An 18,087-nucleotide genomic window follows, 5' to 3' on the forward strand; every position below is an offset into this window, starting at 1 on the left:
GTTAAGCACCTAATTGAACCTCTAGAAATAGTGGGCAGGTTTAGGGTTGTGATCACCTACAGGAGCATGAGATTTTATTTTCAATGTAATTAGGTAACTAACTGCTCTCCTAAACCTAGCTAGTCTAGTGTACTTGCACATGTCAGTAATTTTATGTCATTGGGAAAGCACTGGTTGTAAAATGGCTTGCTTTTCCATTTTTTTAAATTAAATTATTTAGGGAATTGAATTCTGAAATCATGATGCTATTCTTTTATATTCAACTTTATAAAGTCAAATAGCACATAAAAAAAAAAAACCAAAAACAAACCAGAATTATGCAGCTAGTATTCAAAGATGACCAATACTTATTGCATAAATTCTGCAGAAAGGGAGAGGTGCAGTCAAATGACAAAGGGCACTTTTACACGTGTTCTGGGGGTAGGCAGGGACAGCACTTTAACTACAGCAGCTGCGAGAGCTCTAATTAAAGTGCCACCACATCTCTTGTATCTGCATCCCCACACTTGAAAATGGCATCCCTGCTGCCATTTTAGCACGAGGATGCTGAGATACAAGACCCAGGAGGCTGCTGGAGCATGGCAATTGCCACAGTCTAGCAGACTCAATTAAGAAAGTTTGCTCTGATGCGCTGGAATTCTAGAACACTGGAGCAGCCTCGGTGCTCATGTATAGGCACCCTCAAAGACAACGGAGGACACTCACCTGAGGATGGGGGGAATCCTGGGTTCTGGCTTCCTGCTGCCAGAAAATAACTTGGTTCTCACACAACCTAGTATGGACCCTCCTGTTTAGGCCACTCTCCTGGGAAATGAGTCTGAATTAACTCCGGCCAAATCCAAGTCTAGAATTTACAACAAGGCTACTGGGCAAAAGATGGTACCACTGCCACCTGTGACTACTTTGTAACAAACTACAAGTCTGTTCTTAATTGAAAAATGGAGGCTTCTCAGTACCTTTGTGCCAACCCATTTCTGATGCTGATGTTGTAGTAGTTTGTTTTTTGACACTGTAACAAGCAGATGTCCCGGGGATAATCTCAATATAGGCCCACCCACTTCTTTCTGAGCTAGCCACCCACCTGGCTCACCTGCCACACCTTGATGTTCTGTTTAGTTGATATTGATCAGGTGGAAGGCTCCCCTTTACCTGCCCTGATGACAAGGGCCTCTGTACATGCTCCGACCTCTCTTTAATGTGTCTTATGCCTTGCAGATGTTTCCTCCAGCTAGCTAGCACTGGGACCCAAGCTCCGGAGTCTTACGTGGGACTCATTCCCCATCTGAGCTTGAGGTCCCAGCACCCTCACATTGGGTTCTCTATGTAGCGTGAACTGAACTAATGTAGCTGACGTTAACATAGAGTGTAATAATAGTGAAATATAACTACGTTAGTCTTGTCCTGTAAGCAACTTGAAAACTCTATTTTGTATCCTTCTGCTTGACATAAGTGAATAAACTCTGTATAGCCTTTATGTATGAGTGTGTCTCAAAGGGTGAATGGTGAAAGAATGGCATTAAGATGGGAGAAGAAGATTAAACTGTTTATATAAGCAACAAGGTGCCAAATGTAAGTTACCAGTCAGTAAACTAATTAATGAATGGCTGATGAATCTCTTTTAGGCCTAGGGCACAAAAAAAGATAACGAGGAAAAGAAATGCACCCATTCTGCCAGACGGGCAGCAAGAACACTCCAAGGCTAAGATAAGCTGAAGACAAAAGAAAAGCTGCAAAAACAGGAGCTGGGTATGGAAAAATCCCAAAGCACTGAAACAAAGGATGCCAATCCCTACTAAAGAAGACTTTGAAAATGCCAAGTTGGTGAGTCTCTTTCTCTACTGCTGAGTCATCAGAGCACAGATGCATCTGTTCACCCCGCTCCAGCTGTTATCTTCAAATCATCATCTAATCAATAAGCCTGGGTTGCCCACCCTGGCAACTATAGTTATCTGTATATCTGGTGTACATGTGAATGTACACTATGCATATGTATATCTGGTGTACATGTGAATGGAATGGCTCTTGTGTATGTGTATGCCTGTAAATAATGATGTTTATAATGATTTGTGTGTGTTTATATGAATGGTGTGTCCAAACCTCTATGTCTAACTCATGTAATCAATAAACACGGGATGTTGCCTTATCCCCCTTTATAAAGTCTTGCTCATGATTTGAGCAATTGGTAATTTGAATAACATCTATCCTGGCCTCACACATAGCCTTATCACCTTCTCTATACACTGGGCTCACATCCTAATCTCTGCACCTACAAGCCCCATCCTCAGGCTTCCTTGGGCTCCAAGCCCTGTCCTTGGGCCACAAGCCTCTACTGGCTCTAAGCCCTGTCCTTGGGCTCCAAGACCTGTCCCCAGGCCACAAGCCAGCCCCATCCTAGGGGTCCAAGCCCCGTCCTCAGGCCCCAAACCTCTCTCAGCTCTATGTCTCACTCTGGACCCCAGGCCCCTCACATTGGGCTCCAAGCCCCTTGCTATGGGACTAGGGCTCCAAGCCCCATCCCACTACAATCTAAGTTACCCGTATCCCTTTGCCTCAGGAGCTTCATTAATAGCTCCCCAAGGCTCAGAGCCCCACCCCCCTGGAGCCTAGCTCCCAGCTCCCTAATGTCCCAGAATCTCCTGAGAGACTGGGTGCTGCCACAAGTCTCTCCACCAGCCTGGGCCCTGCCTCAGTGCTTGCAGTGAGCCTGGGCTCCCCTTGTCTCAGGTCACAACCCAGCAGGGATGCAGGGGCTGAAGTTTGCAGGTACCCTTACCTTCTCAGTGAAAAGTGGGTAACTGGTCTGGCATTTCTGGGGAGCTACCCTGCCACAGCTCCACCAGGCCACCCTTCCCTGGCAGGGTACAGTTTTAGGTCATACCCAAGGCTATAGGGCCTCCTCCTTCCCCATTGCCCCAGCCCTTACCTTCAAGGTGTTCCAGGCACCAGCTCAGCTGAATGTTGCCTCCTCAGCTGGTAGCAACAAACTGCTGCTCTTCAGTTCAGGGATCCAGCCGTTATATACACCATCTGGGCCCTGTTCCCCAATCAGGCAACTCTGCTTGATTAGGACAACAAGCAGCTGCGGGCTGCTACTTGGGATCCTGATAGTAACAGAGCACAGGGTGCTCACTGCAGAGGGTGCAGGCTCATTACACAAGGTGCTCTGTTACAGACACCTAAACCCCAAATTCTGTTTATATGTCTACAAGGTTGACGTTGATCCAGCCCCGAATGGTTGTTCCAGCACAGTATGTAAAGACTTCTAAAGCAACTTTAGAACCAGGATTGAAAGCCAATTTGCTACATCCAAGATCATGTTACTCCTGCCTAAGTACATCCACATTTTCAGGTGTCTTCACAAAATGGGTGTGCCTATGCTGAAAGTGTTTCCTGCATCAAGCCTGTCCCATGTAGCAGAACCAAACCATTTCTGATGCAGCTTGACCCCTCTGTGTTTTTATAGGCAAAAGGGCAAATCCCTCATGAAAATGTCTCTCTTCAGTGGAAGTGAAAATGAAAGAATTCCACAACATATACAACAAGCAAAAAGATTTTGACAAGGTGTCAATGGCATATATTCATATGCATGTTTAAGTTATATGTGCTGGCTAAAATGGACAAATGTATGCTCTTTAGTTTAAACTATTTTATCCTCTGTCTGTTTTACACAAAAGTATGGAGTACCCATGGCAAGGTCATACAAAAATAAGCAGGAATTAAATGTGTAACCAAAATGGACAAGATATGTTATAAACTATATTATATTATAATTAGAAACTACTCAACAAATGCTGTCTCAAAATTTATATTGCAAATGGAAACATAAGTCATTTATATTTTTCTACAATGAAAAAAGAGGAATTCTTAGTGTGATGGGTGTTTATTAAACCTCTTTATAAAAATAACACTGAAAATGTTGCTCTGTCTGCAAATTTTACTGAAGACGCATATTCTTTATGTTTCTAAATGCATGCAAACCTAATACCTTGTAAACAATTCTTCTGTAAATATCCATCTGTTGTGCTTTCATTTCTACATTTGCTATCTTCCTTCTTTGATCAAAATTCACAAACTAAATCCACTAGTCTTTCATTTGAGAGAGAGGTAGGAGCTTACTTGAAGGGCAAAGAGATCTCTGAATTCATATTTTGTACAGTAGGGTGCAGATAGCCCCTACCTCATATCTGCTATCCAAACTCCCAGGTTTCATGGTACTTTTTCTATTGCATATTCTATGTACCACTAGCCAATGAATCTGTGTGCATGCATTGCATACCCACTATATATGATTTAAATGAGTTAAATTTGAAGAGGAAGCCCAATGAAACAGAACATTTTTCATTTAAAATGTCCTATCCTGTTAACCAAATATCTGTATTGTACCAAAATTGGTATTAAACCAGATTGCTGGATTTAGCTTCCTAAACAAAGAGCCATCTGGTAAAAAGGCTGTAATTCTTTCTTTTGGATTTGGATCTGGCCACCATTACCTTTCATAACTTCAAGGCTAAACTACTCCAACAACCTCTATGTGTGACTGCCCTTGACAGACCCAATGTTGTAGCTGGTACCGAAAATAGGGTCCTGCCCTCTCTTGGGGGAGGTGGAGGGGGAATGGAGAGAAGAGAGGTGGTTGCCAGTAGCACATAAATTGAGTGCTCTATAGCTTTCTCTGGTTCCCAATAGCTTTCTGGAGGTAATTCAAGGTTGATGATCTTGAACTATATGAACCCTACATACCTAAGGGACTGCCTTAGCCCTTGTGCCCCATCATGATCCCAAATGTCAGCCAAAGGTAGACTTCTGCAAATAACATCAATGTGCCACATTCACTTGACAAAAACACATAGAAAGCCATTCTCATTGTTGCCTCTCAGCTCTGGAATTCCCTCCCCATTGAGACCTGTCAGATACTAAGCCTAGGCATCTTTTTGATGTATCCCTATTCGGGCAGGCATTTAGGAGACAAGCATAGGTTGGGATATTGTTTTAGGTGTTAGGTGCCCTATATCTTATTTTAATACTGTGCTGCTTTTAATAAATTGTTTTGTTTCTTGTTTTGTTCTCTTCTTTGGTTGTTTTATAAGTTATTCTGCTCTTTTCTATAAGCTGCTCTGAACCTTTTTTGGGAAGGGTGGCTTATCATTCTAATACATAAATAAATATATTTGAATAGCTTGAGCTCAACACTTATTTGTACACTTCGAATTGGAGACCAAGGGTACAAGATGAATTTAGAGGGTTAAAAGCAGATCTGATTTTGCAAATAGGAAATACAATCAGTAAAATCCAGGTTTCATATGCCGAACTAGTCAGAATCCTGGATGAAATGCTCGCTCCACTGAGGCTGATGGAAACAGGATTTCACTGCCTAAATTCTTAGATAATGAATCTAGTGGAATCTATTGGAAAGCGCTAATAAGCATAGTTAAAACAGATAATGGAAATCTCTTAAGAACATAAAGTGAATGCTTTGCTCCAGTAACATATAGTTTAAATCCAATTAGCTTCACTGTTCTAATTTTAATGACCGAAAGATATGCCGAGCTTTTAACTAGTAATAGTAGAACATGCAATTTACTTCAAATTGGGCAGTTTAATACAAAATGATACCCTCCTCAAGTATCAACTAAAACCAGAAATCACAGCAAAATAATTATCATTTAGCCCTTTAAGAGTTAATCTCTATTTGGTATGGTTTTTAAATTAGGGTTAGCAGAATTTATTAGTTTTTCTCCCTAGTAGCTGTGGTACTTTATATCTGTTAGAACCAGTATAATTTTTCAGCTTGTTTTCAAAGAGCAAAATATAGAGCACAGGTAAACAGTACACAAATCACCATTCATTTCTGTCGGCATCACAGTTGCAGTAATGCTGGGAATCAATGCAGCTCCCTTCCAATCCACAAGTACACTTTTGAACTGTAGGCAGAGAACCTCCCCAGTAAGTCTGCGTTTCATTGGTTCTTCCAATCCACCAGCTCAATGGAACCCCATCTAAAAGTCAGATTGGAGAAAATTAATACCCAACCTCCTTTCCTGCTTCTCCCAATTTCCCTGATAAAAATTACGACTTAAAAAGTAAAACACCTTTGAGCATTTTTATAACATGTTGACCGCTTATCTTTGAAAAAAGCTAGGAATTGAGGCATTTTAATATAATATTTCATTATCTGGGATCAGTAGTGTAACTGGTGGGAGGGGGTGTGAATGAAGCCCCCTACTCCCAGGGGACAATTTAGAGGATGCTTCACTCCAGAAGTTTTTACAGCAGACACAGCCCAGTCATAGACCCAGGCAGCCTAGCTGGTAGTATGGTGTGTGGCAGAAGGGTTGAGCAGAATGGTGCACCCTCACCCTAGATTTTTGCCAGAGGAGGCACAGCTCCTAACCCAGTAGCATATGTGGGGCAAAGCAGGGAGTGACAGGGCTGTTGCAGCTGAACCCTGAACACCAGCTGCAGTGTGGTACAGGCTCTGTTGGGGATGCCCCGGTGACTTGTTCACCCCCCCCCGACCCCCACTTATGTTACTGGGTGAGGAGATACATCTCCCATGGCAAAAATCCAGGGAGTGGGGGCATCCTGGCCAGTGCACAGTAAGCTTGCTCATCACCTGCTGTAGCATCTACCTTTGGTGCAGAGAGAGCCGGGGAAGGTAAGACACTTCCCATACCCCCTCCCACTCTCCCGCTTTCCAGTGTTTGGCACTCTGCCCAGAGCACTGCAAGAGCTCACTATGCCTCTGCCTGGGATTAAATGATTGTTCCAGCTTTTTGCTTATATTAGTAGAAAAGAGAACTGGTAGTCCCTAGCTCAGCCAGGCATGGTATTGGATTCATTTATCTTAAGCAGACCATTTATGTAATTCCTTGTAAAATAGCATATGAAAAAAGAGATGCCGTCACCCTAAAAATCAAAGTAACGTATACTCTAAAGCAAAGATCAGTTTGAGATCACAGAATTAACAGTCAGGAAATGAGAAGAATAAAAAACCGTATCTATAAATGGACTCATTTCATTACTGAGAGTACTAAACATAGCTTTGGTGCATATTAAGCATCTGGAATAGTACTACTGTGTAGTGAAAATCAGAAATGTCAGCACTCATGAGTTAGATCACGCACAACAAATACAGAAATTTATCTATTCAGAGACTGTAGAAATCATGTTAATGGCTGTGCTACATAACCAAGTTGATGTAACCAGTGACTAGGGGTAAAGTTTCTCAAATCTACTATATCTTTGGATAGTGCATCCAGTCAGCATTGTTGATTGTAAAATGACAGAGCTGAATGTCACTTCCATTCTACAGTACTGCATATTGAGCTTAAAGTTTCTGCCAAGTAACTAGAGCAGTAAATATACAAAATGTACAAAAAAGGATAATTGCTAAAGGATATGAAGCATAAAGTTAATCCAGCTTAAATGAGAATGAAGAAGAGTGAAAGATGCAAAGAATGCAAAGTTGGCACATGAGAGACCTGTCAAAACTCTACGGTGTTTCATATATACACTGTTTTTCCTGCTGAGGCTCCCAAGTTTTCAGTGTCAGGCCCCCACCAAGAAGCTGGAATCTATCCTAGCTTCAACCTTACTTGTAAGTGCCACTGCTTATTATAACTTACTGATAGATAAGACCTCTGTTTCTCTGACAGTCTCTCAGCTCGTAAACATATTGACTGCATTCATTACCACACAACTGTCAGCCCAGCAGGCCTAAGAAACAGTCAGAACAATTCCTAGAAAAGTCAGACGTGCATAATGGCATCAATGTCCAATATCAGTGTTTGTGTTTGCAACCCATCACGGGGGAAAGAAAAGCTAGAGAAGTTTTATAAATAATTTATGAGACATCCATTTAAAAAAAAATAACTATAAAAACAGTATATTTCTCCTGTTTCAAAAGCCTGGAAACCTGGTTCTGCAGTTCTAAATGAATATTTCCACTCTAACTGGAGAGACTGGGCTACCTATAAGAACAGTCCTGGAACATTTTTAGTATGCTAGTGTTAGAGCAGCATGCCCATTAAAGAATCATAACTTCACAGTGTTTACTCAAAGTTGCTACCTCTGCTTTGGCAATGAATATTGCTAATCTAAATGAAAAGCAGCACATAGCTTCTTCATAATAAGCATGTAAATGTTAATATGCGACTTCTTCAGTGGCATATTTTAAAAGCTCCGCAAGGGAAAGAGACAGTGCAAGGAATGCCTAGAATCTGATTAAAGAAGCATTACTGTCCTCATTATATTACATATCCAAAAATTATTTCACAAAATATTTGTCAAATTCTGAAGTTATTTGGTGTGCCTAGTGAAAACTGCAGATCATACTAGTGGGTAGGATAATTTATTCAGAGAATTTCAAGAACTACTTATTTCTGTTTCAGATCCCCATATTTTATGGTGTTCATAAAGGTAAGTGAAAATGAACAAGTCATTTTTTTTCTGCATGAAGTGATTTGGTTTTTGGCCAGGTACACACATTACACATAAACTGGTATAAGGAACCAAAAACTGGTCTACACCTGTAACAGAACAGAGGTTCAGAGCACATAGACTAGTTTAAAAATGGCAGAACCTCATCTAAGATAGACCTGGATTGATGTGAACTCACATGTAATTGAATTAGGTTAGAACAGTGCATTGAACTACTGTACTAGATGCCCTATTGATTCATGTTAGGTTGCTATCTCCTAGCATTCCAGGTGCCTTTGCAGCCCCCGCTAGCCTCCCCTCACAGGTAGGTGTGCTAGCACTCAATGGATGCTTGGCTGCTCCAGCCAGGTGCCCAGCAGACCCTGCCCTGACCTGTCACAGAGCGGAGCCAGCAGAGTATTTCCCCTGTCCCATTTCCAGCCAGCTGTCAGTCACATACGGGTCGGAGGGAGAGGAGAGAGGTATCCATGCAGCTGGTGGCAGGATGTTCCAAGCAGCCTAGGAGGCTGGTACCTTGCAGTGGGAACAAGTGGGGCTCCCCAGCCTCCTGCTGCTGGCTGCTGCCAGTGCTGGAGTTCCAAGAGGCCCAATCCTTGCCTCAGCAAAGTGCCCAAGCCAAGCCTGATTGGTTGCCAAGCACAATCCCCCAACCCTCTGCCATCACCATGGACCATACCCCATGCCCCACCCTATGTTTGCACAAGAGCCCCAGAGCGGGTCACCATGGTGTGCCTAGTAACTCAGATGGCAGTGGGGCGGGGGGGTGTCACAGTGACCTGCTCAAGAGTTCTTCTAGAAGGCTAAGGCTGGCCACAAGGAAGGTTCTGTAATGATGGCAGGGGGTTGGGGGCATGTGTCTGGCAACCAATCAGGTGTGGCCCGTGTACTCAGCTGTACTCAGCAGTGCTGTGAGGCATACAGAAACACCCCCAATCTGTTGGTCTCGGCCAGGGTAGGCAGCCTGCATGCCACTCCCCACCCCACCAAAGGGTGGATGTGTGTTCTGTTTGCTCCTGATCTAACCTACGCTGCTTATGGAAACATGCATAGGTTTGATTGATTCTGCCTCAGGTTTTTTGAACATCTGTACATAGCCTATGTTTCAGAGTCAGGGATGCTACAACAGTTAGCTGTACATGACTAGAATTACAAACAAAATTCAGTGATCTAAGGATACATGTATGAAAAGTTAATTCTGTAATGGAATAAATGAATTTGACCCTTAACAGGACAAAGTTTTCTGAAGAAGTAGTCTGAAAAATCAGATGCATGGTCCAAAACCAAAAAGCACTGATTTTGCAAAATATAGCAAGGTTGGGTTCCTTCCTCTGCTACAAATATGACTGTTTGCAACAAGGTCCACAGAGTTGCATAGGACCACAGAGTTGCATGAGGTACTACAGCTGTCTGCTGCCACATTTATTACAAAGGATGTCATTTCTCCAATCAGTTGTATGTGATTGTGGATGCACTCCAGCTAAGTAAGGAAGCAGTGCCCTTTGAAGTAAAACCCAAAGCAAACTGTTCAGCTTCTCTCTATTTTGGCAACCTGCTGTGAATTAAGCAGATGGCAAACGAGCCTCAAACAAATGATCCAGGTTCACTGTGGTTGCTAAGATCAGAGAAGGTGATGACATTTTGCCTTCACAAACTGTTTCCTGTATTGCAAATGAGTAAAGTATTATTTTTTCATTGCAAAGATTCTTATATAATGTAGCTAAGGTTTTCAAAAGGGTGGTACATTCGACTGCAGTTTCAACTACAACCCAACAAGCTGTATACAATTTTCACCAAACCCGATCGAACTTCTGGAAGGGAATCAATACTGCTTTGAAATGCTTAAGGATTACAGAAGGTGTTGTGCTATGTACTGTAAGATATTAAATTAATTTATATATTCATTTAATTTATATAGCCATGTACATATTCCATATTCACTGGAGTACATAGGGGGAAAAAAATCCAGTAAAATACTGCTGGCAGTTTAGCCATGGCAGCACATAACTGACTTCAGCCTACAAAACCTGCCAAAAAATAAGCTGTGTGAAGCTTTGGGTGCTAATTCAATTCAGAGGAGATTGGGCTCGATTTGGCGGCCAAATCTCCAAATCCGAATTGAATCAGGAAACCAATTAAAAGGTCCAAATTGATTTGAGCTCTCTGAATTGATTTGAAAAAGATACAGAGAGTTTTGGAGATTCAGTCAGTCCCTACTCACTGCCGCAGGGAGCTGGATCCAGACTCCATGCTGGTAAGTAGGGGGCAGGGGAGGGGGGGGCTGAAGGAGGGGGCCATAGGGGGACTGCTTCCAGGCCTCATCACCAGACTACTCCCCCAGCCCCACCAGACTGACCCCTAACCCCCACCTGCTCTGCCAGCACCACCCCCCATGGCTGCCCTGCCAGCCCCAGCTCACGGCTCTTTAAAAAAAAAGCCCCCACTGGCTGCTGTCAGGTGGGGGAATGATCCCCGCTGCTCCCTATTGCCCCACACTGCGTGGGGAGCTCTGCCATGAGCCCCCCAACCCCCACCCATTCTCTCAGCACCCCCTATGGCTTCCCCCGCCTGCCCTAGCTCCCAGCTCTTAAAAAAAAAAAAAGAAAAAAAGGCCCTCACTCACCAGCTGCTGCAGCAGCCTCAGGGCTTCTGGGGGCTCATGGCAGAGCCCCTCACACAGCATGGGGTGGTGGCAGGCAGTGGGGATCACTTCCCCTCCCCCCACGGGCTTTTTTTTTTTTTAAGAGCTGGGACTTGGGGTGGGCGGAGCAGCCATTGGGCAGGGGGGCTAGGACAGTGGGCAGTGGGGGGCAGTAGGGCAGTGAGGATCTCCCCCCCACCTGTCAGCAGCTGGTGAGTGGGGGCTTTTTTCTTTTTTTTTTTTTTTTTAAGAGCTAGGATCTGGGGCTGCAAGAGTGGGCAGGGAATGGGGGCTCATGACAAAGTCCTCCATGCAGTGCGTGGAGGTGGGGGGCAGTGGAGATCATCCCCCTGCTGGGCAGCAGCTGGGCAGTGCTGGGCTTTTTTTTTCAAGGAGCCGGGAGTTGGGCCTGGGCAGGGCAGCCACTGATGGGGCTGGAAGAGCAGGCAGGGGATGGGGCCGATTCAGATTTGGCTGATTCGGGACAGTGACTCAAATCACTGAATCGAATCATTGTCCCCCAAATCAGGCAAATCCGAGTCTGAAGCAAATACTAGCTGCTTTGCACAGGCCTAATGAATACTGTGCTGAGCTCCATGCTACCACATCTACTGTACTAGCAGTACTCAGACTAGCTAATTCAAAGATTTGAACACATATACATGAACTGCAGTGACTGCAGTGTAGACATGCTATTAATCTTCCATTAGCAGATGGAGCAGGGCCAGGAGCTATATGTTCCATGCCTACAGCATCTTATTGCTGCATGGAGGTACTGAAAGAAGTTTCTGGCACCTTCTTTTTCTGTGAGCCCCAAACATGTATAGAGTCTGCTTGTCACCCTCCTCCCCACCCCCTAATTTCCCCCAACCTTTGCTAGCTCCCCATCCCAATTTACCCTAGATTGGGTGGCTAATTTTAACATTCTCTAACCTCCCCCTAACTTTCCTGAATGTTGTATGCAGCTGGGATTAGTGGGTAAAAGTCTGTGTCAGCAGCTTTCAATGTCACTTAGGGTCAGCCTAACACAAAGCAGGGTCTGTGTTCTACTCCACAAAGCTTGTTGTACATTTGACAAGGGAATACAAAAATCAGGGAAGGAAAAGTTAATCTAGCTTTTAAAAATATAAAAAAACCTGGCCTTAGCTGAGCTGAAGGCAGGAAAGAAGTACAAATAAATTTCTATTCTATAGAACCTCATCCCTAAATCACATAAAACTACAATAGCTGGTGTCTTTACTAGCAGTCTTAGCATAGAAATCAAAGTCTGAACAGGCCAGGAATCGTGGTGTCTGATCCATCCTCTCATAACTAAAGGTAGACAGGTTAAGGTGAAAGGTGCCATGTAGAATCATGGGAAACTATAACTGCCCATGCTCTAGTTAATACTTTTACAAATACAGTAAAAGTTCTGTTATCTGGCATCTTACAAGCTAGCATGCTCCACTAACCGGCATGCTGACTTGTAAGATAAAGTGAAACTGGAAATGCCCACCGTGGCACTTCTGGTTTCTCTGAGCCCCATGGCTCAGGGTAAAGCAGACTGTGCTGCCAAGCCCCCACAGCCTGGGAGCATAAAGGCTGTACAGAGCTGTGTGGGAGGGGTGGAGGGACACCCCAGATGCAGTGTGAGATGCGGTGGCCGGGGCCGCTCAATTAACCAGCATATTTTGTTATACGGCATTCCCCATTCCTGGGGGATGCAAGATACTAAGGGCTTTTATTGTAACAATAAAAAATGCCATAAAATGCTTTTTCACAGATTTTTATTTTAAGAACTCAAATATTTAAAATAAGAGAAGGTTTAACACAATTCACTGTTTGTGCTGCTTTATCTTGTTGACAAAATCTATATCTGCAACTCACCAGTCCTGACTACTGATTAGGATTCTAAAGTCTCTATGTGATTGCTCTTTCTCCCTTCTGTATCTGTCTTGTGGTCTTGCATTTTCTGCAAATACAGTACTCCCTCATTTTTGCAAATCCCATTTATACCAAACACCTGCTTTTAACAATGCCAATGATAGGAGATGATCTTTTTCACTACTGATACAGCAAATTGACTAACCCTTTTAGAGCAAGCATGCTCTTTTAATTTAACTTTTCTCCTGGTCCCATGAAAGTTTCTTATAATGAGGTTATGCTGTACTTTCATTCCAGTCTGTCTGAAATGGTAAAATTAGACAGGGTTGCTCTAATGTAGTTATCTTAACTCATAGTTAAAAGCCAAAAAGAGAGAGCTAGCTAATTCGCTATGATCCTGCAATCCTTCAATGTGGTATACTATCAGATGAAGTCAGAAGGAAGTCTGAATTCAAAATGAGAGATTCTGAGCTAAAATATGGACATAAAGAAGCTAAACGTGGAGAAGGGTCACAGTTAAGTTAGGTTAATCATAGCACTGAGTTTAGACTCATTATTAGACCTGTGCAAAGTGGTTAGTATTCGCTTTGGATTCGGCCAATTCAGGGGACAGTGATTCGATTCGGTCCTGGGGCTTTTCTCCATTCTTTTTTTTCTTACAGGGCCAGAGCCACAGTGGGCAGGACAGCCATGTGGGGGCTGGAGGAGTGGGGGGGGCATCGGGGGCTCATGCAGAGCCCCCCATGCAGTGTGGGGCAGCAGGGATTGCCCCCCCCCGCCCGGTAGCACCCAGTGAGCACCCTGGCTTTTCTTTAAAGAGCCAGGAGCTGGGGTGGGCAGGGCAGCCATAGGGTGGGGGGCTGGGAGAGTGGGCAGGGAAAGTGGCCTGGCAGGGGTCCCTCCAGTCCCTCAGCCCCCCTCCCCCGCCCCCACCTCCTTACTTACCAGCTCAGAGTCCAGCTGCAGCTCCTTGCTACAGCCACCAGGGACTACCCGACTCAAAGCTCTCTGAAGCTTTTCTGAAGATTTGGAGAGCTTTAAATCCATTTGGACCTTTTAATTGGTCCACTGATTCAATTCGGATTCAAAGATTCGGCCACCGAATTGGGCCAAATCTCCTCTGAATCAAATCACCACTTGAAGCTTCGCACAGCCCTACTCATTATGGGATCTGTTATTTTTCTCTGTTTACATAGGATGCCATTCTAGATCTAATAGTCGTCTCTTGGTTTTAGGACCTAGGAAATGTCTTTGTATTGTACTCCACGGTGACCCGCGTAGCAGCATTTGTTGAAAAGATACAGTGAGCCAGATATCCACAGAGCTTTAAGTTAGGGTTTTGTCAGAAAGCGAGGGCATAGAAAGTAGGGAACAACACCTTACAAGGTATTTTCACTTGAAAACCTAGCAGATTTCTGAGAGGAAATTTTGCTGAGTGTTGATACTGTAAGCAGCAATTCATTTCATTTCATGACCTCCAAGTTGGTAAGATGTTAGAAGAACTAGTGTCAGCTTAGCTTTTGTGAGAGGCAAGAGAGTGGAGATTGCAGTAAACCAGGGAATGTTGCACTCTATGCTCTCTCACTCTCAAATCCTTTGCTAGGGAATGACAACTTAAATTTCCCAGATGGGTCTTAACATTTTTCGTGGTCTCTTCCCTTCTCATAAATTTTCTATAGAAAGGATTAGCAAGACTTGTTTTGCAATATTACATAATAATTGGCAAGAGAATAAATAATAGACATTATCAATCCTTCTTTTCAATTTACTTGTTAAAATTTTAAATACATTTTCAAATAAAAAAAAACAATCAAATAGATTTTACTGCACCTTGTGAGACTTAAAATAAAGATTAGACAGTACAATCAAGCTCCAACATTGCTAATTTTTCATTAACTACATCTAAGGACTCCAATAATTTCCTTTAAGAAACTTGTAGCTTCCTCAAAATTGAAGTTTCAGTTTCTTCTGCGAATGTCTGTTTTTTACACTGGTACATTATTGTTTGCAATCCTTTATATCACACTATTTATGAATGTAATCACCACTAAATTCATGATAAATGAAAAAAAAAAATCTGCTGATCTTTATGCATTGCACGCCATTCCTTTTAATAAATGTTTCCACAATATTTAAGCATTCTTTGGGCAAATTTTAAAAATCCCTTAAAGGCAGACCAGGAAGGCTCTCTGTTATAATTTCTGTTAAACTGCAGGATTAAGAAAGAAATTGGCTTTGCAAGTAGTTAGTGCTTTTCAATGAAGCTCATTATAAATTGACCTTGGTGTTTTTCTGGTTCAGTAACTTACAGGGGTTTGTTTGCTATATATATAAGGACTTACAAACTCCATAGTGGCAAAGCCATAGCCTTGGTAGAATAAAATATCTATAGTAGATAGCTGCTTAAAACACTTAATGCAATATAATAAGGTTTGTCTGCTTTACTTACCTCGCTTATTTAAAAGCCGTGACTTTTTGCAGTGGTAAGCAAGCTCCTGTTCACAGTGTTCTGCATGGTTAATTGTAGCCTGAAGCTGTTCCAGGTTGGCAGTGTACTTGAAAAACACAGTGTGTGGGTTCTCCCGATTAGCACTTTTGACTCTGGTTAAGTTGGTGTTGTTGTGCTGTATAATTGTCCAAGTCGTATCTTGCAAAACACACAGGGAAAAGTAATGCAGCATGTAAAATAGAAGCAAAAGTTAGCAAGGGAAATAAATTTGTAATGGAATACATCTGGAATTAAGGTGACTTTTTCCAGTCACAAGACCAATTGTGGGACGTGAAAGCAACATACAATGTTAGTAAAAGGTTCTGCAATTGTACACAAATATTAGGTTACCATTGTTCCCCTTTGTGAAACTACTGTACCATGCTTTCAGGTGCAGAAAATCACCAATCACAGAAAGAATAGGTGAGGATAGCCAAATACCTGTTTTCTAAATGCCACATGGTCTAAGGGGAAAACCCCAGTGACTTCCATTATTGTTACTTTGCAAAGGTTAGCTTCTGTGTAAAAAGACACACAATTATACACAGGTTTTCGTTATCTGAAGAACACTTGGCATTAGGTCTTTCTAATAATTTGATTTTATCAGAGAATTTATATCAGTTGCCAGGACTCATCTTTCTATTGCCCAAAGAGTGGGCATATTGAATAATTACTTGCAATTATATTCATTGTAAGGCACATATAGGAAACAGGTTCCTTCAACAACCCCAAACTCAGGTGGTAATCAGTATTTCTGCTGGTGCTTTGTGGGTAAAAGACAAAGGCCAAATTAATCATTAAATACAATCCTATTCCACATTACATAAGAGTTGCAAAACCTCTGTAGCATCTAGATGCCTTACACTCTTCCATTTTGGCCTAAAAGATCCCTAGACATCTGGATGTGAGCTGAGGTACATGCTCGGAGCAATTCCAAATATCTACTTAGCTGTCTAAATGTGTGTAAGGCATTGGTTCTCAACCTTTTTATGCTACAGGCATTGCTAGACAGACTCAAGTCACCCCTTAATAGACCTAAAGCAGCCCATCAGAAAATGTCAGCTATTAGTTTTCACTTATTTTTTGCCTACAGAAAAAAATAGAGCAATTTTTCTTTTGCAAAAAACTCAGAAGGACCATACCAGGTCAGAAGTCAGAATGTTTTTCACACTATGGATTGCTATTTGAAATCTTTGGGTTTATTTTGTGAATCATGTTTACACCCTTAACAGGGCTAACATTGAGTGGTACCCCACGGCACTTTTGTGAATGACTACTCTGTTGGATTCCAATTATGTCTGGAAAATGTCACTTAAATTTACACCCAGGCTCTCCAAATACCACCAAATTTGCATTGCAGAGAATACCCACAATTGTCACCTCACAAATCTCAAAAGGGCTTTCACCCAATAAGGACACTCCTCCAGAGATAGATCACACTTCTGAAAGAGGCACTTGGATACCATGTGTAGAATTGTTGCAGTACAAAAAGAAAATCCCCGTGAATTGCAGACGATTAGTTACAACATACCACTCTTCCTTGTAACCTATGCAGAGAATCCTCAGACAAATGCATCCATACTAGGAGACCCAATTTTTAAAGAGATCTCTCCAGAACCACCTGTCCTAGCCTTTAATCAAGCACTGAACTTTGCTAGCCTCATCGCCAGAAGCAAACTTCTTATGACTCAAAACACACCAAATGGATCCAGACCATGCCAAGATAAGAAATGTATAACCTGCCAACACATCTCCACCAGTCCCACAATAACGACACCCCACAACAGAACTATCACCATCACCATTCCTGGATCTTACATCTGCACCTCCAGAAATGTAATATATCGTATCCAGTGCATCAAATACCCTGATGGAAAATATGTAGGAGAAACCAAACAAACAACAACTTTATACCAGAATGAATGCACATTGAAAATCCAAAAATATCCAATTACCTGAGGGTACCCACTTCTCATAAGACAATTACTCCCTCTCCAATTTCTCAGTTCTAATCCTCAAAGGGAACTCACAAAACTTCTTTTGTAGATGAGCCTACAAACTTTACTTTATAAATCTACCAAATACAAAAAATCATGGTCTTAATAATTTAGACATTGGATTTATGACATATTACAACCTGCCTGATATCTAACACACTAGGTAACCTACCTGTTATCTGACCACTTGGTTTACTTCACACTTTTACCTCTCATCCCCCTGCCTATCTCTACTTTTTGTCTTCCAAACTTCTAATGAGTTGCATCTTCATAGACTTCTTGTTTATTTTGGCTTCTTTTCTACCTTGGAGAACTCATAACATCAGCAGTCTCCCATTGCTTGAAGAAAGGTGTTTGTGCCCAAAATCTTGCAAAGAACTTTCTTCCACTATTTAGTTGGTCTAATAAAAGATATTACATCTACCCAAAGAACCTTGCCTACTTAAATCCTTGATTCCTTAAACAAAGAAAAACCACATCAAGATCCTGAAAAGGAGGGAAAAAAGAAGGAAGAGAAAGGGCAACCCAGGGAATGGCTTACTGGTTAGGTCATTCTCCAGGGAAATTTAAGGTACTCTGCACTAAAAAGTCTGTGGACAAAATTCATAAACAACCGTGGGATTAGGGGCCTGGGCTTGCACCTGCCTCCCTTCCTAGAGAAT

General features: G+C 42.5%; 1 protein-coding gene across 3 annotated transcripts in view; it reads right to left on the minus strand.

Moving 5' to 3' along the window:
- Positions 1 to 18,087, minus strand: part of CNTNAP4 (contactin associated protein family member 4) — a 462,372-nt gene that overhangs the window by 63,670 nt on the left and 380,615 nt on the right. For all 3 annotated transcript variants that reach the window (XM_019478107.2, XM_059724866.1, XM_059724865.1), the window contains 2 exons: positions 15,390 to 15,587; positions 5,840 to 5,996 (listed from right to left, as the gene is read on the minus strand). In XM_019478107.2, the coding sequence (XP_019333652.1) occupies positions 5,840 to 5,996; positions 15,390 to 15,587 (355 nt within the window). The remainder of the gene's footprint in view (positions 1 to 5,839; positions 5,997 to 15,389; positions 15,588 to 18,087) is intronic.

Source organism: Alligator mississippiensis, chromosome 3 (assembly GCF_030867095.1).
Source record: "Alligator mississippiensis isolate rAllMis1 chromosome 3, rAllMis1, whole genome shotgun sequence".
NCBI classification, from domain to species: Eukaryota; Metazoa; Chordata; order Crocodylia; family Alligatoridae; genus Alligator; species Alligator mississippiensis.